This window comes from Toxotes jaculatrix, chromosome 23 (assembly GCF_017976425.1).
Source record: "Toxotes jaculatrix isolate fToxJac2 chromosome 23, fToxJac2.pri, whole genome shotgun sequence".
Classification (NCBI taxonomy): domain Eukaryota; kingdom Metazoa; phylum Chordata; class Actinopteri; family Toxotidae; genus Toxotes; species Toxotes jaculatrix.
The window spans coordinates 1,649,863-1,675,974 of NC_054416.1; the positions used below are offsets into that span (position 1 = coordinate 1,649,863).

General features: G+C 45.6%; 1 protein-coding gene across 5 annotated transcripts; it reads left to right on the top strand.

Annotated features, from left to right (window-relative positions):
* The first annotated feature begins 5,752 nt into the window (after positions 1–5,752).
* On the top strand, positions 5,753–26,087 carry LOC121177191. 5 transcript variants are annotated; one of them, XM_041031414.1, is made up of 36 exons: positions 5,754–5,834; positions 7,513–10,066; positions 11,749–11,810; positions 11,994–12,032; positions 12,157–12,360; positions 12,537–12,680; positions 12,867–13,183; positions 13,450–13,742; positions 13,873–14,007; positions 14,275–14,373; positions 14,557–14,594; positions 14,972–15,733; positions 15,764–16,149; positions 16,274–16,308; positions 16,588–16,749; positions 16,846–16,974; positions 17,069–17,107; positions 17,252–17,377; positions 17,490–17,616; positions 17,759–17,929; positions 18,019–18,053; positions 18,414–18,578; positions 18,702–18,836; positions 19,032–19,070; positions 19,157–19,297; positions 19,445–19,539; positions 19,672–19,695; positions 19,869–20,310; positions 20,839–20,901; positions 21,028–24,246; positions 24,327–24,429; positions 24,513–24,626; positions 24,768–25,070; positions 25,227–25,343; positions 25,432–25,553; positions 25,631–26,087. In XM_041031414.1, the coding sequence occupies exons 2-36, from the start codon at positions 7,976–7,978 to the stop codon at positions 25,703–25,705; spliced, it is 10,551 nt and encodes a 3,516-aa protein (XP_040887348.1). In that variant the 5' UTR covers positions 5,754–5,834; positions 7,513–7,975; the 3' UTR covers positions 25,706–26,087. The 5 variants fall into 5 exon arrangements, with proteins under 5 accessions (XP_040887345.1, XP_040887348.1, XP_040887344.1 ...); XM_041031411.1 differs by having other exon boundaries at positions 5,753–5,834; positions 7,675–10,066; positions 14,972–16,149; XM_041031410.1 differs by having other exon boundaries at positions 14,972–16,149.
* Positions 26,088–26,112: the final 25 nt, after the last annotated feature.

The following is a 26,112-nucleotide window of genomic DNA, read 5'->3' on the forward strand; positions in this document are numbered from 1 at the left end:
GAGTGGTGCGAAGGCCCTATTGTAATTCTAATGTTTATTATTATTATTATTATTATTATTTGTCCTCCCAAACAACTGCATTTTTCAACCCCTTCCCATGCTCTAAAACGCCTGAAATTTTGCACACTCATCAGGTCTGGTGAAAAATTTTATATTTTGTGGTCGTTGTAAATGGGGGGGGCAAAATGGCTCCGCAGCGCCCCCTTGAAATTTTCAAAACCCCCCTCCCATTGGGCTTAGTTTGTCATAGGTGCATGAAAATTGGTACACATGTAGATCATACCGAGACACACCAAAAAGTCTCTTGACACCATGACCTCAACCCAACAGGAAGTCCGCCATTGTGGTCGGAAGTTGGCGATTTTGGCGAATTACACCATTGGTATGCGGACGAACTCGTGCTAGGGATTTCACCTGATCCACTTCATATTTGGTGGACCTCACCTCAAGACCATGATGATCAAAAGTTATCACAGAGTTTTCTCTAAGTTAAAGGGCGTGGCCTCTGTGGCCCGCCAAAGTTTGGTGGCGTTTGGTGAATTTGCCATGACATTTTGAATGGCTCTCACGTCCACATACTTTATCCAAACATCTTCAAACTTTATGAGCATGATGAGGGCTCTGCCCTGAACGCCTCCATATGTCAAACTCCCGCCTTACTCGTGGCGTCCCCTGCTGGTAACAGGAAATGACCTATTTTTACTCTGAAGTGTACTGCTCCTTAATAGTTGACACCATCGGCTTGGTTTCTGCTCTACAACCTTCCCAACTACTTGGTGAAGCTACATTATAAAGGCCGTGAAGCTGGGTGCAATGGCATCTGTGTGGCGGCGCGGCAACTGACGATCCCTCGCCGTGAAATTACGTTTGGATTTGTAATGACCTTAACCACCTCCTATGATCATAAAAATTCATACACACGTTCTTGGGGACTGGTCCTAGACTCTGATGGGGTTTTTGTAATTGGGCGGGGCGAAATGGCTCAACGGCGCCCCCTTGAAGATTTAAAATATCCCTCTCCATATGGGTTTTTTTGGAATACAAAGATGAAAATCAGTACACATAAAGAACACTTCGGGACGCACAAAAAAGTCTCTTGACACCATGACCTCAACCCAGCAGGAAGTCAGCCATTTTGTTTTTGGCGGCCAAATTTCACTGCTTTCCACCATTGGTATGCGGATGAACTCGTGCTAGGGATTTCACCCGATCAACTTCATATCTGGTGGACCTCACCTCAAGACCATGATGATCAAAAGTTATAAGAGACTTTTCTCTAAGTTAAAGGGCGTGGCCTCTGTGGCTCGCCAAAGTTCGGTGGCGTTTGGTGAATTTGCCATGACATTTTGAATGGCTCTCACATCCACATACTTTATCCAAACATCTTCAAACTTTATGAGCATGATGAGGGCTCTGCCCTGAACGGCTCCATATGTCAAACTCCCGCCTTACTCGTGGCGCCCCCTGCTGGTAACAGGAAATAACCTGTTTGTACTATGACGTGTACTGGGGAGAAGAGGAGAGGACATAGGATGACTCTGGTACTTGGCTGCGCTGGCTGCGACTCCCGCGGGTCGCAAGGGGTGCGAGGGCCCGTCATCGCTGCTTGCAGCTTTAATTATTATTATTATTATTATTAGGGCCCGAGCACCGAGTGGTGCGAAGGCCCTATTGTAATTCTAATGTTTATTATTATTATTATTATTATTATTATTATTATTATTATTATTTGTCCTCCCAAACAACTGCATTTTTCAACCCCTTCCCATGCTCTAAAACGCCTGAAATTTTGCACACTCATCAGGTCTGGTGAAAAATTTGATATTTTGTGGTCGTTGTAAATGGGGGGGGCCAAATGGCTCCGCAGCGCCCCCTTGAAATTTTCAAAACCCCCCTCCCATTGGGCTTAGTTTGTCATAGGTGCATGAAAATTGGTACACATGTTGATCATACCGAGACACACCAAAAAGTCTCTTGACACCATGACCTCAACCCAACAGGAAGTCCGCCATTGTGGTCGGAAGTTGGCCATTTTGGCGAATTACACCATTGGTATGCGGACGAACTCGTGCTAGGGATTTCACCCGATCCACTACATATTTGGTGGACCTCACCTCAAGACCACGATGATCAAAAGTTATCACAGAGTTTTCTCTAAGTTAAAGGGCGTGGCCTCTGTGGCCCGCCAAAGTTTGGTGGCGTTTGGTGAATTTGCCATGACATTTTGAATGGCTCTCACGTCCACATACTTTATCCAAACATCTTCAAACTTTATGAGCATGATCAGGGCTCTGCCCTGAACGCCTCCATATGTCAAACTCCCGCCTTACTCGTGGCGTCCCCTGCTGGTAACAGGAAATGACCTATTTTTACTCTGAAGTGTACTGCTCCTTAATAGTTGACACCATCGGCTTGGTTTCTGCTCTACAACCTTCCCAACTACTTGGTGAAGCTACATTATAAAGGCCGTGAAGCTGGGTGCAATGGCATCTGTGTGGCGGCGCGGCAACTGACGATCCCTCGCCGTGAAATTACGTTTGGATTTGTAATGACCTTAACCACCTCCTATGATCCTAAAAATTCATACACACGTTCTTGGGGGCTGGTCCTAGACTCTGATGGGGTTTTTGTAATTGGGCGGGGCAAAATGGCTCAACGGCGCCCCCTTGAAGATTTAAAATACCCCTCTCCATATGGGTTTTTTTGGAATACGAAGATGAAAATCGGTACACATAAAGAACACTTCGGGACGCACAAAAAAGTCTCTTGACACCATGACCTCAACCCAGCAGGAAGTCGGCCATTTTGTTTTTGGCGGCCAAATTTCAGTGCTTTCCACCATTGGTATGCGGATGAACTCGTGCTAGGGATTTCACCCGATCAACTTCATATCTGGTGGACCTCACCTCAAGACCATGATGATCAAAAGTTATAACAGACTTTTCTCTAAGTTACAGGGTGTGGCCTCTGTGGCTCGCCAAAGTTCGGTGGCGTTTGGTGAATTTGCCATGACATTTTGAATGGCTCTCACGTCCACATACTTTATCCAAACATCTTCAAACTTTATGAGCATGATGAGGGCTCTGCCCTGAACGGCTCCATATGTCAAACCCCCGCCTTACTCGTGGCGCCCCCTGCTGGTAACAGGAAATAACCTGTTTGTACTATGACGTGTATTGGAGAGAAGAGGAGAGGACATAGGGGGACTCTGGTACTTGGCTGCGCCGGCTGCGACTTTGGCGGGTCGCAAGGGGTGCGAGGGCCCGTCATCGCTGCTTGCAGCTTTAATTATTATTATTATTCCTCCCAAACAACTGCATTTTTCAACCCCTTCCCATGCTCTAAAACGCCTGAAATTTTGCACACTCATCAGGTCTGGTGAAAAATTTGATATTTTGTGGTCCTTGTAAATGGGGGGGGCAAAATGGCTCTGCAGCGCCCCCTTGAAATTTTCAAAACCCCCCTCCCATTGGGCTTAGTTTGTCATAGGTGCATGAAAATTGGTACACATGTTGATCATACCGAGACACACCAAAAAGTCTCTTGACACCATGACCTCAACCCAACAGGAAGTCCGCCATTGTGGTCGGAAGTTGGCGATTTTGGCGAATTACACCATTGGTATGCGGACGAACTCGTGCTAGGGATTTCACCCGATCCACTTCATATTTGGTGGACCTCACCTCAAGACCATGATGATCAAAAGTTATCACAGAGTTTTCTCTAAGTTAAAGGGCGTGGCCTCTGTGGCCCGCCAAAGTTTGGTGGCGTTTGGTGAATTTGCCATGACATTTTGAATGGCTCTCACGTCCACATACTTTATCCAAACATCTTCAAACTTTATGAGCATGATGAGGGCTCTGCCCTGAACGCCTCCATATGTCAAACTCCCGCCTTACTCGTGGCGTCCCCTGCTGGTAACAGGAAATGACCTATTTTTACTCTGAAGTGTACTGCTCCTTAATAGTTGACACCATCGGCTTGGTTTCTGCTCTACAACCTTCCCAACTACTTGGTGAAGCTACATTATAAAGGCCGTGAAGCTGGGTGCAATGGCATCTGTGTGGCGGTGCGGCAACTGACGATCCCTCGCCGTGAAATTACGTTTGGATTTGTAATGCCCTTAACGACCTCCTATGATCATAAAAATTCATACACACGTTCTTGGGGGCTGGTCCTAGACTCTGATGGGGTTTTTGTAATTGGGCGGGGCAAAATGGCTCAACGGCGCCCCCTTGAAGATTTAAAATACCCCTCTCCATATGGGTTTTTTTGGAATACGAAGATGAAAATCAGTACACATAAAGAACACTTCAGGACGCACAAAAAAGTCTCTTGACACCATGACCTCAACCTAGCAGGAAGTCAGCCATTTTGTTTTTGGCGGCCAAATTTGAGTGCTTTCCACCATTGGTATGCGGATGAACTCGTGCTAGGGATTTCACCCGATCAACTTCATATCTGGTGGACCTCACCTCAAGACCATGATGATCAAAAGTTATAAGAGACTTTTCTCTAAGTTAAAGGGCGTGGCCTCTGTGGCTCGCCAAAGTTCGGTGGCGTTTGGTGAATTTGCCATGACATTTTGAATGGCTCTCACGTCCACATACTTTATCCAAACATCTTCAAACTTTATGAGCATGATGAGGGCTCTGCCCTGAACGGCTCCATATGTCAAACCCCCGCCTTACTCGTGGCGCCCCCTGCTGGTAACAGGAAATAACCTGTTTGTACTATGACGTGTACTGCTCCTTAATAGTTGACACCATCGGCTTGGTTTCTGCTCTACAACCTTCCCAACTACTTGGTGAAGCTACATTATAAAGGCCGTGAAGCTGGGTGCAATGGCATCTGTGTGGCGGCGCGGCAACTGACGATCCCTCGCCGTGAAATTACGTTTGGATTTGTAATGACCTTAACCACCTCCTATGATCCTAAAAATTCATACACACGTTCTTGGGGGCTGGTCCTAGACTCTGATGGGGTTTTTGTAATTGGGCGGGGCAAAATGGCTCAACGGCGCCCCCTTGAAGATTTAAAATACCCCTCTCCATATGGGTTTTTTTGGAATACAAAGATGAAAATCAGTACACATAAAGAACACTTCGGGACGCACAAAAAAGTCTCTTGACACCATGACCTCAACCCAGCAGGAAGTCGGCCATTTTGTTTTTGGCTGCCAAATTTGAGTGCTTTCCACCATTGGTATGCGGATGAACTCGTGCTAGGGATTTCACCCGATCAACTTCATATCTGGTGGACCTCACCTCAAGACCATGATGATCAAAAGTTATAACAGAATTTTCTCCAAGTTAAAGGGCGTGGCCTCTGTGGCTCGCCAAAGTTCGATGGCGTTTGGTGAATTTGCCATGACATTTTGAATGGCTCTCACGTCCACATACTTTATCCAAACATCTTCAAACTTTATGAGCATGATGAGGGCTCTGCCCTGAACGCCTCCATATGTCAAATCCCCGCCTTACTCGTGGCGCCCCCTGCTGGTAACAGGAAACAACCTGTTTGTACTATGACGTGTACTGGGTAGAAGAGGAGAGGACATAGGGGGACTCTGGTACTCTTGGCTGCGCCGGCTGCGACTCCGGTGGGTCGCAAGGGGTGCGAGGGCCCGTCATCGCTGCTTGCAGCTTTAATTTCTGATTGAATTTCTTAATCTTTAACTCTGTAGCGCTTTTACTCTGAAGGTGCTCACTTTTACTCTGAAGGTTGGTGACCCAAACCGGAAATGGTTCCGTTTTCGAGGCACCTGAGATTTCCTGTCAGAAAAAGAGCCCGAAGAGGAGTTTGAGCGCTCCGAAAATCACAAGTAACGGAAGGTATGCAACAAAAACAGTGTAAAATAAACAGAGAGCGATGCGTTTGTACTTGTACAGTCGCTGTACTCGGTGTTCGTCAAACGGTGTCGTGTGTGTTCATTTCCGGGCCGTGCTGAAGCCTAGCTGTACTAGCTGCTAGCAGGAGCTAGCATCAGTGATGGCTGGGCTCAGGCCCGCGACTCATCGGAAACATCTTTCTCGAACACGTAGAACTTTAAAACATGATAGATATTGATTATAACTGTTTGTTTAAGCTTTCACAAACGGTCACAGTATGTCGAAATAAACGCGTTTGTTGTTTTAATTGCTGCGCTCATGTGACGCAGATAAAGAAAAAAGCACATTTAACATCCCAAAGATTGATTTTTTCCCTCTTCGTTAAAGCCATTAAGTATTTTCGGAAGCTATTTGTAATATTTCAACAGACATGACACGTTGTGTACCTGTGTCCACCCTTTGTATTTAGTCATTTCAGCACATTTGTATACACATTGTACTGATTGCTCATGAGAGATGAGGGGTGCAGAGGCACCCTGAGGGATTAGCCAGCTGAAGAATATAAGATAGAAAGCTGGGCTTTCACTGCATATTAATCTTGTTGCATCCCATTTCTAATTTTTTACTATGCAATCCTCTCTGTTGTCCTTGGTATTTAAATATCCTAGTAAAGACAGTGAGGAGACCTTTGTATGCGTTTTTCCCACTGTCATCAGTGTCTGCTCATGTGTTGAAGTTGTGATTGGCACACTAGAGTTGATTGACGGCGAGGGGAATAATTGAAGGAAAAGTTTGGGCTCCTTGGAAAAGTCTGCAGGGTGTGCAGGGTGACATTGCTTTGTGGTGAGAACCAGCTTTCTTTTTCCCCCTGGACGGGCTTGAGTTTTTTGTTTGTTTATTTATTTATTTGCTTACTTACTGAGTGTGGGTGTTTACACTCCCACTTCAATCAGATGATTAGCTCTGTGTGCATTTTTTCCACGCATAGCTGAAGTCAGTCTGAATGAAAGCTAAAGTCAGGCCAGGCTGCTTAATTTGTTCTTTTTCTCAATTATTCGTCAACACAGTCAACGAGACAACGGCACAAGAATAGAGTGCAACACTTACTTCAGGTGTTCTGTGGAGGATCTGCTCCATTTCACCAGACCTTGACCTCGGATTTGTCACCTGAAAATCATTTCGCTCTGTGTTTTCATTCTTTTTGAATGAAAAGCTTTGCAAGACAGGGGTTTTTCTGTAACTGGGTGTACGTGAAAGGGTGGGAGTGGGAATCCCTACGAAGTTCTGTGATGCAGTAAGGTTCTTTCCTTAATTATTCTTGAAGTTCCCTCTTTTGCAGTTCGAGTTTAACTGAGCACGGTATCACGACACAAAACTAAATCACGTGAATCCTAATGTGATTTAATCAGAGGTTCAGCCTGATTTACATTGTTGTTCACTGCCAGCATTTAGCTCAGTGATGTGATGTTTGAAATCGAAGTTGTACTTGTGACTTGTTTAAATTTCACCATGTGCTTTGTCTGTCTGCTGGTGCCGGTCTCAACCATTTCCACCAGAGATGAGCATGGAAAGGAAATAAATGAGTTTGTCCCTGTTCTGGATGTTTCCTCTTAACAGCTGTGACCTTGTTCTCTTTCTATGTTGCTTTGTTGCTTTTGCCTCCTCTCTTCTTTCTTGCTAGTGAAGACCAGGAAGTGAAAAAGACGAACTGAGGGTGTATCCGACAGGAAGCACCACAGTGGAAAAGCCCAGATGAGACCCTCCAGATGATGGATGTCATCCAACCAAGAAGCTGAGCTCCAGTCCTATTCAATAACCCCTTTCTTTGTTTTTAACCTTTCAGCTCTGCGTTACTATTGGAGCGTTGCGCCCCGCCTCCTGCTCCCGGGCTCCTAAGGAGCCCCCTTCTCGGAGGGCTCGCAGGGAGCCCACTCCTGATTGGACAGCAGGCTGCATCCTTGCGGCTGGCTCAACTGAAAGCCCAGCTAGCACTGACGCAGATAAACAACGCTCTCACTGTTGGTAGTCGAGCCGCGAACTTGACAGCCAACTCCAACCCACCTGCTCCTTACATACCCACAACACCCCCCTCCCCGACTGCTGCGGCCATCAATCTCCTTAACCTTCTGAAGATTGTAAACACCATGTCTCACCCCCTGTATAACCCCTATACTCCCTCTGGGAACCAGAGTTCCTCCCAGGGACAATATGGACTTTCCAGTATTCAGGCAGAGAGGGACCCTCAGAGGGCAGCTCCTCATCTTGGAACTGGTTCCAGCTTCAGCTCTTCTGGTACTTCTTCTGCGGCCCCTGCCAGCTCTGGGCGAATGATCCCGTCGCTGCTGGCTCAGCCAGTGAGCCACAGGCCTGAACAGAGTAGAGCCGTAAGAGATGAGGACTTAGAGAGGTCTGTAGATATGCATATTAGCAGAGCCAGAGAGGAAGTGAGGTACCTTAGCAAACCAGCGCATCAGCCTGTAGACGAGGGCACTCGCTTTACTAGCTCAAGAGATGAGTTTCTCTCCCCAGGCACAGGGATGACCTCCTATTCGATGTCCTCAACCTCTGCCTCTCTGGGACATAGACACTCTGATGTTGAAAGTGGCAGTAGCTCCTTGGACTGGTTGCCAAACTACAAAAGGTCAACTGCTGATGATTCCCCTAAATTTTATCCATCGTCTGCTTCATCTAGCTATACCGCCAGCGGAGACGGTAGGTTTAATGCCTCCAGTGAAAGAGAACGTGATAGGCAGTCCATTCCAGGGTTAGGTGATTATGACTATCCAATGCCTGACAAACCTGCGGCCCCTCCTGAGTCAAGTCGCCCTAAGTATACTTCCGAATCAGCTGCTAACATCCTTTTGCACTTTGGACTTGAAAAAGAGGACTTGGAACATCTCATCTCTTACCCTGAAGACCAGATCACCCCCGCCAACCTGCCGTTCATCCTGCGCCAAATCCGCATTCAGAAGGCCAAGAGAGCTACAACTGCAGACCAGCCAAAACCCTACCCTGAATCTCAGCCCACCAGAAGTGTGAGTGGCATGGACAGTTTCAGCAGTTCTGGAAGGGCAGGAATGCGTGAGGAGGACATTACTCCATCAGTTCGCCAGCCCAGTAAAGTGATTGACTATGGCCATACTGGCAAATACACTGTAGGGGTTGTGGATGAGATTGGAAGGACCAGTGGCAGAAGAGCCAACAGTGGTGGAAGTGGCAGCATGCTGCTGGTGGACACTTACAGTAGTAGCAGCCACAGTCAAGAACCGCTGCAAAAAGATACGACAGAGTTGAAAAGCGGCGCCTTGGGTTCTTCACGTGACCAGGGTAGCTCTTCGTACGGTTCAGTACGGAGCTCTGTAGCTCCTCCAAGCACTGATCCTCCTAAACGATTGCAGACCGAATCAAACCAGACTTCTCAAACAATCCTCGGCTCTTTTTCTATGGCGAAGAAAGGCCCAGACGTAAGAGTCTTCAAGTCTGAAGCCTCCAAACCGCTTCCTTCGATAAAACCAGAGACAAACAACCAGTCAACGTCGAAAACCCAGCCTTCCAGCAGTCGGTTCCACCGTGTGCATCCTGGCCGACCTGGGCTTGTGCTCATTGGCAGCAGTGATGCCAGCGGCACTAAGGATCAGAGTAAAACTCAAGGAAAAGAGTCAACAGTTGCTGAGCAGGTGAAAAAGCAGCAGGCGCAGCAGCAACAGACGCCGCAGCAACAGAAGCAGCAGCAACAGATGCAGCAGATGCAACAGAATCAGCAGCAACAGAAGCAACAGAATCAGCAGCAACAGAAGCAACACATGCAGCAGATGCAGCAGCAGCAGACACAGCAGCAAAAGAAGCAGCAGCACATGCAGCAGACGCAGCAGCAGCAGCCAGTGTCACAAATGGGGCAAGCGCTGTGTCCCCCAATTTTTTCTGCTGCGCAACCTGTTGCTCTTGCTTCTCTCCTCTCCAGCAACATGGATGCCTCACTTGCCGTGCAGCGTTCAATGTTTGTTCCCGGCGATCCTCGCTCCCTCATTATTCCTCGAATTCCACCTCAGCCGATCCTGAGCCCGCTGAACTTCATGCGTATGTCACAGATGCCTTCCAGCACTCAGCATCAAGCGAAGAGTCCATTGTCCAAGGGTCAGCCGACACCGGCCATGATGCATGACTATGCAGCGGCTACACCGAAAGTCTTTCCACATACCTGTTCTCTGTGTTACAAAGAATTCACTCATTTGAAGGTGAGTGGAAGACTGCACTGTTTTATCTCCCCTCAGGAAACTGTTTATTTCGATGTCTAAGATTTTTGTTCTTTTAGATTGTAACACTCCAAATGGTTCATTTTTCTTTTTGTTTCAAAGGTTTGAAGGGTTTCAGTTTCTTTTAAGTCCTTTTGCCACTAAAAAGCCTGCCACCCTGTGAAAGCTTCGTACCATTTTGGAAAAACAAACTTGGATTGCAGACATGGGGACAGATTGTTTAAACTTGCTGACTGTTATGTACTCCAAACTAAATATTTTGTACCGTAATGTTTCAAGGATGCTTACAACGTCTGATTTACATGATTTGACTTAAAACTGTTGTCATAATTGTCAGTATGTAGCATAGCCAGATTCAGATCAAAGTGTAATTGCCATTGCCAGAGTCATAGTGACTGTTGAGTGTTGTATAATTTGATAAAAAAGTACTGAGAACTGGCCGTTGGTTGAACAGAGGGCTGAGAAGATGTGATGAAGAATCTGCAGGTTTGAACAGATGATGATGGAAGACGGCCGTTTCCTGTTTTTCCTCTGTTTTTTTTTTTGTTTGCTATTTTTTTTTTTTTTTTTTTAACTTTTTCACAGTTTGTATTCAGTTTGAATTTACACTGTGTTACTGTACAATTTTCCCACCACTGGAACCCACTTTAATTCATTTAATATCTTACAGCAGGCGTCACTTTTTTGTAATACTGGCTCTTATTTTGGAGCCAAGCTTCCCTTTTTAATGTATTGTTGAGTATTTTTGCGTCCCAAAAAAGAGTTTCAACTATTTTCACAGAGAACCCGACGCCCTCCTGCAACCATCGTACTTCATGAATCACAAAATCAGCTATTGATATTTTTAGATTTTCAGATTTTTTTTTTCTTCATTGACCACCTGTCTGATTATTTTGCGTTTTGCGACACCGCATTCCACATTTCCAACAAAGACGCACCGGCTTTTTCCTCTCCCCGGTTTCCACAGCTACCTGTTTCCACTCCAAACCTACGGTAGTTGTCTCAGCTCGTGTGGTTTTGTCCTGATCCATACCTGATAGTGACCTCCGCCAAGATCTCGTTAAGCAAACTTCGGGAAACTTTGATACTACGCAGGACTGAAGAGCCAGACATCAAAGAATCAAGAGCTCAAGAAGAAGATCTTTTATTTTGGTTGTTACTGTCACTGTGACTCCTGTATTTGTCATAGTTTTTGACTTGAACTCCAGCTGATTAAAGTTAGCTTTAACTATAAAGGTTCTAAATTATCTAAATTCCTATTTTTGTCCACATGAAGTTATTATATTTGTTATCATGCTGATTTCTCACTTTGTTGTTTGCAAACAACTTTTTATTTACTTTCTGAGCTGTTAACTAATTTCACTGCTCCTCAAGGTTGTGCACATTTTAACTGCTCCTGACTGAAGATTTAAAGACACCAGATAAAAATATTTTGCTTTTGTGAATTTCTGAACTTCCCTGACTTAATGTGAACATGCATCGTCAAGCACTGTCTCCTTTGCATATGAAAGCAGAGAAATGAAGTGGGACTCTTTTGGAGGGGGACAATCTTAGAGGATTAAATGTTGAACAAACAAAAACTTATGGCACCTGTGATATTGAAACCGGCAGCAGTTGCGATGAGGTCTGTCTAAACGTTTTGTGTTTGTTCTTCTGACTACTAGGATTGGATCGCCCACCAGAACACCAGCCTTCACCTTGAGAGCTGCAAACTCCTCCGGGCACAGTCAGTCTTTTATTTCCATCATCACTACAGTTTTTTTTTTTTTTTTTTAATGCCTTGAAGTCACTTGTCACCCGAATACAACCGCGTCATGACAGTCTACATCGACGCCTTTGGCTTTTGAAGTCAAAATGTGGCCCCTTTGGTGTTTTAATGGATGTTTGAATTGTTTTTCTTTTTTCACAGATACCCAGAGTGGGATGGTGAGATAGTACTCGGCCCCAGGTATATTTCTTAGTCTTCAGACAAGTAACAACCACACCAGCTGAGAAGCTGAGCCCTGCTGATTCTTGAACATTTTCTCTGCCTGTCATTGACTCATGTTTATCTCATTTCTGCCTCTCTTCAGTGCTGCAGGGAAAGATGCCAAGCCCTCACCCTCAGCTTCTGCCCAGACCGCTCAACATCGTCACCAGAAAACCAGGCATGGGAGCCGCTCCCGTTCCCGCTCCCGTTCCCGCTCACACAGCCCCCGCAGGCACCGCGGCTCGGAGAGTCGAAGGGAGAAACGCAGCCGATCACGATCACCTCACAGCTCCAGATACACTCGCGGGTGTGTTACACATATAATAATGAACAGAAGACATTTATATCTGTACTTCTGCATCATCATTAATTTGACTGTCAATTTAGATTTTCTTTCTGTGAAATATCTGATTGCCATTTTCAGGTTTATCATTAGATTAAATGACTTTATGTTTTTACTAAATGATTTTATCCGTGTATCAGGTCCCGGTCTCGTTCCCGCTCCCCACGGTATGACCGCCATTCCTCCTCCCTCTCGGCCAGCCCCCGGAGGCACCACGGCTCGGAGAGTCGAAGAGAGAAACGCAGCCGATCGCGGTCGCCGCACAGCTCCAGATACACTCGCAGGTCTGTGAGACACAGTTCACATACAGTACAAGCAATAATATGGGTGAGCAGAAGAGATTCCAGAACAACAACACCAGAATCCATTTGAACATCTCTTAAGTCTTTCAGTGAAATATTTTATTGCCATTTTTAAATCAATCATTAGATTAATTGACTGTGATTGAAATGATTTTGTCCCTACTTCAGTTCCCGGTCTCGTTCTCGCTCTCCACGGTATGACCGCCCTACCTCCTCCCGCTACCGGTCCCGTTCGAGGAGCTATGAGAGACGAGCCTCACCGAGGAGGAGAGATGAGAAACGGTCCTCGTCACAAAGGAGTGAAGAGAGGCGATCCTCTCCGAGAAGGAGCCGTGAAAGGCGATCATCGCCAAGGAGGGGCGACGAGAGACGGTCATCTCCAAGGAGGAGCCGTGAAAGCCGATCGTCCACAGAGGGGTCGTCGCCTCAACGGATGAGGTCGAGCAGCGCAGGGAGACTGGCTAAGAAACTACTGGAAAAATCAGGTTTGAGAAATTGCAAACATTTTAAGATTAAAATCTTTAAAATACTTTATTACTGGACAGCGTGTATGCCATGAATATAAACTGGAAAGGGAACATTAAATCACAAAAGAGACGAATAAAAGATGCAACCAAAAAGTTTCAGCTAAGTTAAATATAAAATCAACTGGTTGCTCATCTTGACCAAGTAGCCTTTTAATGAAAGAGCTCCCAGGTGCAGTGGGGACTCCAGTTTTGTCTCACCATGTCTTTTGCCTTTGTCTCCCTAGCTGTCCAGTCTCTGCCAAAAGGCTCTGACCTGGAGGCTGTTGTTAAAACTCTGGCTCCTGCCTTACTGGCAGAGCTAGCCAAGATCAAGTCTTCCTCATCATCATCATCCTCTTCGTCACCCAAAGGAGGAAAACACCCTCAGTCTTCTTCCTCTTCTGGGGGAAAGAGCTCATCCTCTGCTGCCCCTTCGTCATCGTCCTCCTCCTCAGGAGCAAAGAAGAAGGAGTCGACCACCGGGTCCTTTAAAGCAAAGCCCAGTCCGCAGAAGAGCAAGGCAAGTGCTTCCCCCAAGGTTGGTGCTTATGTCAGAGATTTATAGAGATTTATGCTTTTAGATTTATACAGTTAAATATAAAGGAAAAAAATCATAAAGCCCAAAAAGTCTAGTCTATAATTGGTTTTCTCTCTCGCTGTTTACTCAGGTGGCTAAATCGTCTCCTCCAACCATGGTGAAGCTCGAAGGGATTCGCAGTTCTCTCTCGCACAATGATGTGGTGGCTGTTGTGGAGCAGTTTGGAAAAACAAAATCAGTCGTCCTGTTTCGGTCCAAACTGGAGGTATGTGTAGAGACAGCTTAGAGTGACTGTGTGTTTCTGCTAGCTATTCCAATATTTGCCAATGCTTCAAAAAAGATTTCCACTAGAACCCCGAAGATCTAACCCTTTAACAGTTAATCACTCAGTCTGCAAATGTCAAATCTCAACCTCTTTAATTTAAGAATTGATGCATTTCTTTAATGTCGTACTTAGTGTGTGAGTGTAATGAGTCCTGATAGTTGTCGTAATCCAAGGTTTTGTGTGTTTCGCGTGGTTGTGCACATGTAGGCAATCGTGTGTTTCGAGAAGGAGGAAGACGCCAAGAAGCTGAAGAGCGTAAAGAGCTTCGACATGAAAGGAATGCCAGTCACTGTTGTCCGGGAAAAGGTACTACACTTTATCTGTCTCTGTCTGTTTTATTTCAAATTGAATGTGGTGAAGCACAGAGCCTGAAGACCAAAACATTATTAACTGTCCAAACGCCTATGGTCTGGACTGTGTCTTCTGCAGTGTGGTCGCAGTGTTGATAATCAGATTAATCTAAAATTACACAATCTGGTTTGTTTACAGGATGCTGATTCTAAGGAGCAAAAGAAGAGTCCTCAGAAGTAAGACATTCTTCACACAGAGCTCTGCTTTAAACAGTTATGGAGACGGGAGGTTTAGTTATATTACCATAAGCACTCGGTGGCTGTCTGTCCCTTTTGGCTCCTCATTAAAATCTGGATATGTGTTTTCAGGGGATGGACACCGTTTGAAACACCTGTACAATCTTAACTGAATTTATTTTAAAGTTAAATTACAGTTTTTACAGTTCCAACAAAAAGATGAAATATTATAAACTACTCAAAGGAAGAGTTTATTTTCTTTTGTCCTCTTCCTGCACGTTAAATGTCATGAATTTAATTTAAAATGAACAGCTGATCTTCCATTTTTTTTTATTTTTGTCCTGCTTGATAATCACGTAACTGTCTTTTGTTCATAGAAAACCTGCCAGTTCTGAAGTATCCACACCTCAAACAGCTAAATCCACAACCGCCGCCGCCACCCCCAAAACGGATCCTCTCCCTGCAGCTTTATCTTCATCCTCAAAAAACACTTCCAAAAAAAACACAACAGGCAAACAGGCAAAAACTGCCGCGAAAGGCTCAGGTAAAGGCTCAACAGGTGTCACTAAAGGAAAAGCCAAAATGGTCAAATCTAAGGAGCAGCAGAAAGAGACAGCCAAGGTTGATAACTCAGAAAACACAACTGTTGCTGAACCAACTAAAGGCTCAGAAATGGGCACTGATGCTCAGAAACCCAAAACAGCAGTGGACAATTTAGCTGCAGCAGAAGCTGTGACAGAAGAAAAGGGAGAGGAAACAGCTGCCATAAATGTTCCAGAGACTTCAGAGTCTAAAGAACTGGGATCAAAGGCTCAGGAATCGGCGGCGGTGCCAGAAGACACAGCCACGGTTGTGGAAACAGGAAATGCAGCGGTTTCTGCTGAAGTTGATGTTGAGGCAAACGAGGCCAAAGATGCTGAACCAATGGAGGCTGGGGAAGTTGAAGCTGAAGTGAAACAGCCCATGGAAGTTGAAAGTGGTGCTGAGGGTGAGCCGACACAGGCTGTACCAGACAAACCCAGTGAGAGTCAACCACCAACCAGTTCACATGAGACTGTTCAGAACGCAGAAGCAGTTCCTCGACCTTTAGACACGGATACTAAGAGCCCACAGAATCCCATTAAAACGCCTGAAACCTCTGTTAAAGCTTCAGTGCAGGTCCAGCACAGCACCCAGCCAGAGCCAGAGTCCACCGCACAAGGGCTGGAGACCAAGAGAGACTCTTCTCAAGTCCAGCAGCAGGCAGCATCCAGGTCAGCCGCAGCTGCTTTACAGACCGAGCTAACAGTCAAAGGGATGGAGAAAATAATACAAAAAGGAGATCCTGTGTCTGACGTGAAGACCCAGAGGAATCCAGCATCAGCCGAAGACACCTCCAGCGCTGTCGGCAGTGTTTCAGCTGTGTCGCCTGAAGTGCCTGCATCTACCAAAACTAAGCAGACAGCTGTAGCAGCGAGCGAACAGCAGCCGGCAGCAGCCACGTCCTCTTCAGCTACGGCTGCCGATCTGACTGTTGGGGAGATGGTAGAAAAGCACCTGCATCCAAATAGTATCAGTAAGAAATCCAAGAAGTGTGTGTGCACGCATGTCATCGGCTGTATGCAGATCACAGGTGCCTGCACGTGATAATAATGCACATTCTTGTCTTTTTAACATTTACTTTGTCTTTTCTTTTGCAGCGTGCCTCAAGTCAGAAACCTGCTTCTTACCAAAAGTAAGTTTTCTCAAACCCTTTGTACAAACTGATGCAGTTTTTAAACGTTTGTTCTCAGCTGATGCACAAATGAGCATTTTAATGTAATATCTTTAAAATGGCTTTAATAATTAAGGCCCTGAAAGTTATAAAAGTGACAATTTCACACTGAACTCAAAGCTGATTTTTGCCTTTATTCACATGAGTGACTTGACATGATTTGACTAATATTTATGGAACTTAAACTGTTACTGTCTCTCATTATTATCTCATTGTTATCTCTTTTTTGAATCTTTCCAGTTTATGGCGCTTGGTAAGAAGCAGCTGATAATAACCAACCTGCCGAAGTATCAGGATGGCCTCTACACAGAGGAAGATCTCGCCAAACTGTTCATTCCATTTGGATTTAGATATCGGAATGACTTGCTTGACTTTATCTTTGTCGTTCCTCAGGCACGCATGGTAGGCATCAGGTTTGGTTTGTTAATCCCATATCTTTGCAGTCGTCTCTTTCTGTATAACTGACGACACATTTTTGCGTCTGGTTTTTCCCCTGAGGCCTTCGTTGTGATGCCGACAGTGATGGATGTGCAGAACATAATGCGAGACGTCAGAAAGAAGCGCTTTATTCTCAAAAAGTCTCGACTGAGGTTACGTGTGGTGGACAGCGGAGTAACCATGTCACCGGTAAGCATGTTCACGACGCTGCTTCTTTTTGTTGACAGGTTTTTACAGAAGTCCAGCACATTAAATACTGCCTACTCTGATGTATTTGTTTCAGCTTGGGTTTTATAAATCACTGATGAAGCGGATGAGTTCTGTAAGTAACATATACACTCTTATTTCCCCAGTAATTATTAAAACTGCTTTTAATTTTCTTGGTAAAAGTATCTCGAGTGCTGCTGAATGTGTGTGTCTGTCCTCTTGTTGACTCCTCGTTGTTCACCTCTTGTTCTTGGCGCAGCCTGTGGTTGATGATGGAGAGAGAACAATCTTCATCAAGAACATTTCACCAGGCGAGGCCAGAGACCTCAGGGAGAATTTGAGAAAAATCGAATTTGTCAGAAACTACCTGCCTCTCCTCAACAAGGTATCACAACACACACAGTTAAAACTGAAAGCCGTGTTGGAGAGGTGTTGTAAAACCTTTGACCGGTGGTGTGCGCTGTTAGTCTCATCTGTCCTGTACGTGCGTGTTTCAGGTATACATCGAGTTTGAGTCCATTCGTGATGCTGATAGGCTCGGAGTTTGGTACAGCCTCCTCAATCGGGCCCCGGGTCACAGCGTCTACAGGCTGAAAACACCACACAGCGGCTGTACATCACTACGTAAGTCTTCACTGTCTCAGCCTCCACAGGCAGCAAACACAGCCCCGGTCACTGCATCTGATAAAATGTTAAAATAAGCGTTTAATAATGCTCCTCATAAATATGTTCAAACAAAACGCGCTGCTTGTTTTTGCTCTTTCAGCACCAAGACTTCCCGCAAACGCTATGCCGGACAGCAAGGATGCTGTTGCCGGGGCAACCGTCCCGTCAACAGAGTTTGGCGTTCCAGAGGGCAGCGTGTCACCGTTTTGGGTCATGATGACAGCTGTTCCCTTTGTGTTCCCCACCATGTCTCCTTGGTTCAGGATCCCAGGTAAGAGCGACGGCTGGAAACCAAAGTGCTGAGTTTAACACGGTTACTAACTGTTCTCTGAAGCGACTGTTTTCATTTTTGACTCCTAGAATATCTGACAGTCAGAGGACATGACGACATTGCGGTAAGCATATTCTTCCCCAATTTAATTTGTATTATTTATATGCATGTCATTAAAAAATTGCTTTTCGTTAGTTGGTGATAAACCTGCAGGATTTTTATGCTGAGTTCAGGTTTTACAACCAAAGCTCGGCAAAACCCAGTTAGACAAATACAGGAAGTTCCAGCCACTGCTTCAGTTTGTGTAGCATCTGATTTTGTATAAATTTCCACAGCTCAGAACAGAGTTCATTCAAGTGACTCTGACTTTAAGTAGCTCTCTGCTTTTCATACTTCATCAGATGTGTTCAACAGAATGTGATGTTTTTGAAAACATGTTCTAATGACACGTGTTTGATTGAACTTTTGACATTGCGTCCCGCAGAGGGCCAGCCGCCAGGGTTCGGAGTTCCACACAGTCATGTTAACTGGTTTGCCAGAAGGAAACTACAGACACGAGGACGTTGCCAGGCTCGTCTGGACCTATTTCCCCAAACAAAACCTTCACTCCCTGTACTACAACGTGACAGTCCTCACGCTGCAGAGGAGGGTGAGGAGAAGATCGTGCAGGCTGACACAAGCACAAACGTTATCTTACTGACAGTTTTATTGATTAAATGGAGCTTTGTTTTTATTTAACTGTCATAACACCTTCTTCTCTCCTCACCCCCAGGCTTTCGTGCATTTCAGCGACTGGGCTGCGTGCTGCAGTTTTGCCCAAGATCACATCAGAAATCCAGTTTCTGTCAGAGGCTCCATACTCAAGCTCCACTTCGTCTTACAGCACATGTATCCTGAATCGAGAGAGGTATGGGCGCTGTAACACTGCAGGTCCATTTTACTGTTCCTCGCTCCCGGCTTGACCCAGGAATCGATCTGGTTCTCCATTTCCTCCAGTATTCTACTGACTAGAACAGAAATACAAGCACGTACACACAATCTGAAGCATTTAGAGAAACGTATGTTTTGACAACATCTCTGTGGCTTGTCATCTTTTTTGCAGGAGCTCATGTATAAAACTCTGATGAAATGGAGCAACGCTGTAAGTAATTCATCTTCCATTTTCATCTGAAAGCAGCTGTTTTTCGAGTCCCTGGTCCTTAACACCAGCTGTGTGATGATTTTCAGCGTGTTCCAGATGTAGAGTCTCTCGAGGAGCGTTTGCTCTGTGTTGAGATCTCCGGGACAACTGTGGACGTCGTCAAGATGGTCATGGAAGTGGTGGCGTCCATTGCGCCTTTTGTCAGCTTCCTGCCGCTCGCCAACAGGGTACAACACCCACACAACACCACCACCTCCACTTTTTTAAATTTTTTAATCCATCCGTCAGTTTTTTTGTGACTTACCAAAAACCTGCTGTGTCAGGGTTCTCTGTCACATCAAAGCGCTTTTCTCTTTCTGTTCGTTCCACCTCAGATATGTGTGGAGATGGCTGATTCCAGCGGTGTAACACAGGTGGTGGAGAACTACAACACCTTCTCACCGGGCTCTTTATCGAAGCGCACAACTTGGTATGTGTGTCCTTAAATTAGGGATAAGAAAGGAGTAAATGATTTAATATCTACCCACAGAGTAACGACTATAATACCTTCTACAGATCTTTCCTTATTTTTTTAACCCCCTGTCTTTTTTTTTCCACGCAGGAGTAAAGTTCAGCGTTTCGAGTCGTGAGTATTTCTCTTTATAATCAATTCTTCTCTGGTTACATTTACCTTATATTATGGCAAGGGACTCATCATTAGTTCATCAGTAGTTTCAGCCCTTAAGGCTTTACAGGAAGAGAAAAGAAGGATTTTGATTTAAAAACACTCAACTCAAGTTTTTATGTTTTTAATTTTAGTTTGAAGAGCCTGAAAAAGCGTCTTGAGGACTCCAGTGAGACGACGATAAACCTCGAACTGGGCACTGTCGATGCTGAAGTCATTTCTGAACCGGTCACAGCAGGACCGAGTGCCGACGTAACAATGAAGGAGGAGGACAACGAGAAGATGAGAGCTGAGATAGCCATGGACTCCACCATTGCTCCTAAGGCAAATGAGGATGTAGAGAAAGCAGGAGTGAACAGGGAGCAGGGGCCACCAACAATTCTAAAGAATACTGCTGATGGAAACAGCGTCCCTGCTGCTTCCAGCCTCACACTCTCAGCCACAAGTCAGGTCAAGTCCGACGACAACGCCGCTGAACTTGTTCGCATTGACGAGGACGTATTCAGGGTCCTTACAGCTGCAGTCCGCCAGCACAGACTTACCAGAGAAAGCAGGACATGCAGTGAGGAGAAAGAGGTGACGTCCAGCTTTAAACGCCACTCAGAATTTAATGATGATAATAAATAATTATAACTTTATATATAGATAAATGGCACTTTTCAAACACACGTTGTAGCACAGTTACAAAGTGTGTTAGAAAAAGGTTAGAAAAGCAAAGAGAATAAAACAAACTCAGACCAGGAAAAACGAATCACATGATGAAACACAAACCGAAATGAAAAGATCAAAAACCAACAGTGAGCTGATCAAAGTACTGACTGTGTATCCAGTGTCTTATATCTTAATCCGCCATAGAGCTCCATCAGCAGACCACACTGTAACAACACCATACTAATACACGTCAGCAACAGTACAACACGGTTACATGTTTCATTAAAGCTACACACTGCACAGATCTGATGTCTCAGCAGCATCACGCACAGCATCAGCAACATGCTTTCCAAAGGTCATGGTTGTAATTGGACCTGTCTTTATGTTTAATGTCTCATGTCACTGATCCGGAGAAGCCGCCTTAAAGATCCTTTTTAAATATTTGTTTTGTAGAGCCCCAGCACAAGCAACACAAGCTCCAGAGGTGTCAGTTATAGAGAGACACCACAAACAAAGGTAAGGGTTTCACCTGTCCTGGTTATTGGAGCAGCTGTTTGCAAAACATGAACACGTCTATCAGTTTTAATTTAACTTTTATTTTTAACTATAGTTTTATTTTTTCTAATTGTTTCCTTGTTCCAGAGATTGATTCCGTCTTTGTTCTCGATCCAGGATCAGGATGATTTTACAGATGACACCGTTTCGTCAGACGCCTACCTTTTTGATGAGCACAATTTCAACATGGAGGACTTTGTCACCATTGATGAAGTTGGCGACGACGTGGGAGACAGAAGCCCTGACCACCAGAGCTCCTCATCGTCTGAGCAGTCCTCCAGAGAGAAAAAAGAAAGGCAACGCTCAGATTCATCGTCCTCTGCCAAACAGACCTCAACAAGGTCCTTGAAAGACTCTAAAAGCTCGTCCTTTTCCTCATCCTCCTCATTCAAGTCAACTAAAGACTCAGTGAAGAGCAGCTCATCTTCTAAATCGACCTCTGTGTCAACAAAACAGCCGAAGGACTCATCTGTGGCTCCCAAATCCCTTCCCAAATCGTCATCCTCTGCCAGTGTCAGGAAGCCCTCTGCTTCCTCTTCTTCAGTGTCTCCAGAAACCTCTACCTCCCCTCATCAAAAAACACAACAGAGCAAGACAAAACCTCCAGCTAGAGCATCCAGTGCTTCATCCTCGAGTTGCAGGACCCGATCGTCCTCCACTGCGCGTGAAAGGGAAAAGATGGCATCAGCAGCAGCTGTAGAGTCGTCTCATCCTCAGCCACATGGAGAAGAAGCAAAAGCCTCGGAGAGCGCAGTGGCAGAGTCTGGCCACAGAGTGTCAGCAGAGGGAATCGCTGTAAAAACTGGTGAGTCAGAGACAAAAATAGAAACATCATCAGAGATGCATCCACCTGCACAAGCCCAGAGTCTGGAGATTGATTTTAAGGACAACGCCCTCGAAGACCTAGAGACAAGCAAAGAGGGAAGAAAGGACGATGTTGACAAGCATGATGATGCTGAAAATTTCCAGATCATTGATTCACTTGATGACCAGTCAGATGAACATATGGACGATGGAAACCAAGCAGGCAGCTCTGAAACCCAGTTACCCGAACCGGAGAAAGGCCAGGGTTTGCATGAGGAAACCTTTCAGGTCAACAAGGAAGGTAAAACCTGCCCAGAAGAGTGCAGCAATAAGGAAGTGAGCACTTCTTTGCAGGTGGAAGACAGTGCCACTGACGACCAAGCAGCTGCAGGTCAGGAGGGCGGATCCCTGTCTGAAGATTACGGTAAGGAGGAGGTCAGAGGCAAAAGCATTTCAGCAGAATCCTGCAAAACCTCCACAAATGTTGAAAAAGCTGATGAGCAAATCCTAAATGACGACCGTGATGTTACCGAGCAAGAAACCTTCGAGATATTGGATTCAGTTGACGATCAGATGGCAACAGAAGAAGAAAACCAAAAACCCGAAACGCCCGGTGATCAGATGTCTAAAGAAGACATGAGGTGCACAGAAGAAGAGGAAGATACCTATCAGGTAATCGATTCTGTTGAAGATCAGCCAACAGCCACAGAGTCTGAGGCTGACGACAAGGAAAAAAGAACCAAAAAAGTGGAGGTGGCTGCTAGAAAAGATGAGCGATCATCGAGGAGGAGTGGCCTCAGGACCAGAGCATCCAAAAGTGAAGAGAAGGAGAAATCACCCAAGAAACAGGACAGGGCGTTTAAGAAATACGAAACGCGAACGAAGACGGACGCCACTGCAGGAGTGTCTAAAAAAGACAAAGATCTCACTGAGGACATGGTGTATGAAGTAGTAGATTCTATTGAAGATGAACCGGTTCAAGATACAGACGCCACAGAAAAATCTGGTAGGAGGAGGAGTGCAAGGGGAAAGAAAGAGGATAAAATGACACTGAAACTCCCTGAAGCATCTGAAAAACCCGGTGGAGACGAGGAGGCTTCATATGAAATTTTAGACTCTGTGGAGGACGAGGCCGTCACAGGAGAACCAACAATTATTACAAGACCTACCAGAGGAAGAGGGGAAAGACCAACGAAGAAAGATGCTTCAAGTGAGAAAACAAAAAAAGACGGCACGCCAACAAGGAGGCACACTCCTGCCAGAGAATCGCCAAAGAAAGAGCAGAAAGCAGCTCCGAAAGAGAGCACACCAACGAAGAAGAGTGACAGTGTTGTAAGAGAGGTAAGTGAGGACGATGCCACCTATGAAATATTAGACTCTGTGGAAGACGAGGTTGTTAAAGACGACCGGCCTGCCACAGGAGGAAAAGGAAAAAGGGGAAGACCAAAGAAGACTAAAAAAGACACAGCAACACTGAAGAAAGGCGACAAAGATGGACCTGAAAAAGTGGCTCATGAAGAAGACGTGACATATCAGATTCTTGATGCTGTGGAGGACGAGATGGTCGACGATCACCCTCCCACAGGACTGTCAACGAGCGCGAGAAAGGAAAAGCAAGCAAAGAGAAGCGCACCTCTCACAGCATCACCCAAAAATGAGGAGGAGGAGGAAGAGGAGCCCATGTATCAGATTGTAGATTCTCTGGAAGATGATGAAGAGGTGTCCAAAAGAGTCATGAAGGAAAGGAGTAAGACAAAAGATGACACTTGTCCAAAAGAGGAGGCACCAGCTCTCAAAGAAGACATACCTGCACACAGCACCGCCAGTGTCGAACCGTCTGAAAGAGCTGGCGATTTAGAGGATGTTGACCCGTCTGCTGAAGAAGAGTCTGGTATGGGAAAGAAGGGAAGATCACCCAAAACAGACGTTAAGAAAGAGTGTAAATCAACTACTAAGCCCCGAAGTGATACTGCGACACCAGCTGGGGTGAAGAATCAAAAGTCACCCAAGAAAAATGACTCAGCGAGCGCTTTGGTGAACCTGGATGAAGTGAGCGAGGAGGAGGAGGATTACCCTGACGACACGGCCGAGGAGGAAGAACTGAGGAAGAGGCAGGCTGCCGCGAAAGAGAAGCAGCTCGCCAAGGAGCGAGAGAAGGAACAGGAAGAGAGGAGGACCAGGGAGAGAGAAGACAGGGAGCGAAGAAGCCGGAGCAGCAGCAGCAGCAGCAGCGGGGGAGGGACAAGGAAGGCGAAGGAGAGGGGAAGGGAAAGGGAAGAGAAGGAGGAGGTAGACACCAGGGAGATGGTGACTCTGGATGAGGTGGGAGCAGATGATGTTGGAGAGGAAAGAGCTGCACAAGATGGAGAGTGGGATGGGGAGATGACGGAGGGAGAGCTGCAGGCGCTCGTCACTCTGGATGAAATTGTAGAAGAGGAGGAGGAGGGGAAGGCCCGCCCACCCAGCAAGGAGGACGAATCAGTGGACTCCTTAAACCCAGAGGTAAACACAAGCATGAAAACCCAGCATGGCCGACACACGCAGAAACACTGAGGCTAAAGATCTCCTGTCTCTGTTTTTAGACTTTGGTGACATTAGATGAAGCAGGCGGTGATGATGAAGAGAAGATGGGTGAAAACGAAGCTGAGAAAAGATCTGCCAAACGCAAACACCATGACGACGCAGGTGTGTGTCACTCCGCCTTTCAGAAAGGACAGAAAGAATTTCATTAGGTATCTGTGTTTTTACTTTGTGTGTGTTTACTTTAGAGGAGAGTGTGAACTTTGTGACGGTAGACGAGGTGGGAGAGGTTGAAGAGGAGGAAGAAAAGGAAGCTACTGTGACAAGAGGCCGAGCCAAGAGGAGGACCAGACAGACCCCCGGTAACACACATGCAGAAATGAAAAATGTATAATTTTGACGTAAGCAGCCATCTTGCTGTTTTCAGACGATGGGGCTTTACAACATTAAACTTAGTGTTTTGCAGTTTCCATTTTCCATCGATTCATTTTCTTTTATCACAGTGAGAAAATCTACCAGAGGGAAAAAGGTTGGGGCAAAAGATGAGAGGGTGGAAGAAAAGGAACCAGCTGTCTTTGATGGGAAACCTCCCGCTTCACTCGATGCCTCGTCATCTTCGGACAAAGATCCATCGACGTTGTCACGTGACATCCAGCGAGAGGTGGAAGGAGCGAGCCGTGCCGACGTGGACGCCACCCCTGCTGGGTCGGACCTGCAGCCGGAGCACCCAGAGAGGCAGAGCCAGGACGGGTGTGTGGAGGAAGGAGAAGAGGACAAGGAAGGATGGAGCAGGGCGGACATTAAAGGTACAGACAGCTGAGAGAGCGACGGACTGAGAAACTTTATTCCTCAGTTTTATGACAGAAAATCAACTAATCAGTACGTGAGAAACTTTGAACAAGTTCATCAGAGCTGCCAGGACTTCAATGATTTATTGGTTGTTCTTTGCTCGTCCTCCTCAGCTGTGAGTAAAAGGAAGACGGAGCTCGTCGGACCTGAGGCAAAGCGATCTCGTTCTCAGTCTCCTTGTGTTGCTGCCGACTTCAAACTGCCGCCATTCAACCCCAACAACCCCCTCGGTGAGAAACACGCACACACGGTTTAAAGATGATTAGATTAAAAATTTTTTTTTTTTTCTTTTACATTCCTGTTTCTGTTTGTCTTCAGGTCAGGAGTTTGTGGTCCCCAAATCAGGGTTCTTCTGCAATCTGTGCTGTGTTTTCTACCTGAACGAGAGCACGGCCAAGGACCTCCACTGCAGCAGCCAGAGACACTACGACAACCTGCAGGTGCGCACAAACACGTGCACAGAATGAGACACACGAGAGCACACACGTGACCTGACGTGTTCTTCCTCTTTTTTCAGAAACATTATCAGAAGCTCCAGAAGAAACCGCCAAGAAGTTCAACACACAGTTCTCAAGGCTCCGTTTCTGATTGATCCAGACTTCAGCTACTGATCTTTTTTTTTTTCATTATTATTATTATGCTTAATTAAAATGTGAGAATATTGTATATTATTCTTCTACCGTGATAATTAAGGAATATTTTAGTGGATTTTTCCACTGGGATTAAAACACCGTCCAACTCTACAGCTCACATTTAAAGGAGTTCCATGTATTATAGTCATTAATAAATGTGTGTTTTATGTAAACATGTTTGCTAATGACAGAAAATCCTATTGATCAGATCCTGTGTGGTGAAAGCTCACTGCTCAGACTGTCTCTACGCAGCGGTCCAATATTTTGACTTACTTCTGTCATACAGTTTGTTTATTTTCTGTTTCTATAAAATGCTGAATAAAACTTGAGTTTCTCTCATGATTCTCAGGACCGATGTCTTTCTGTG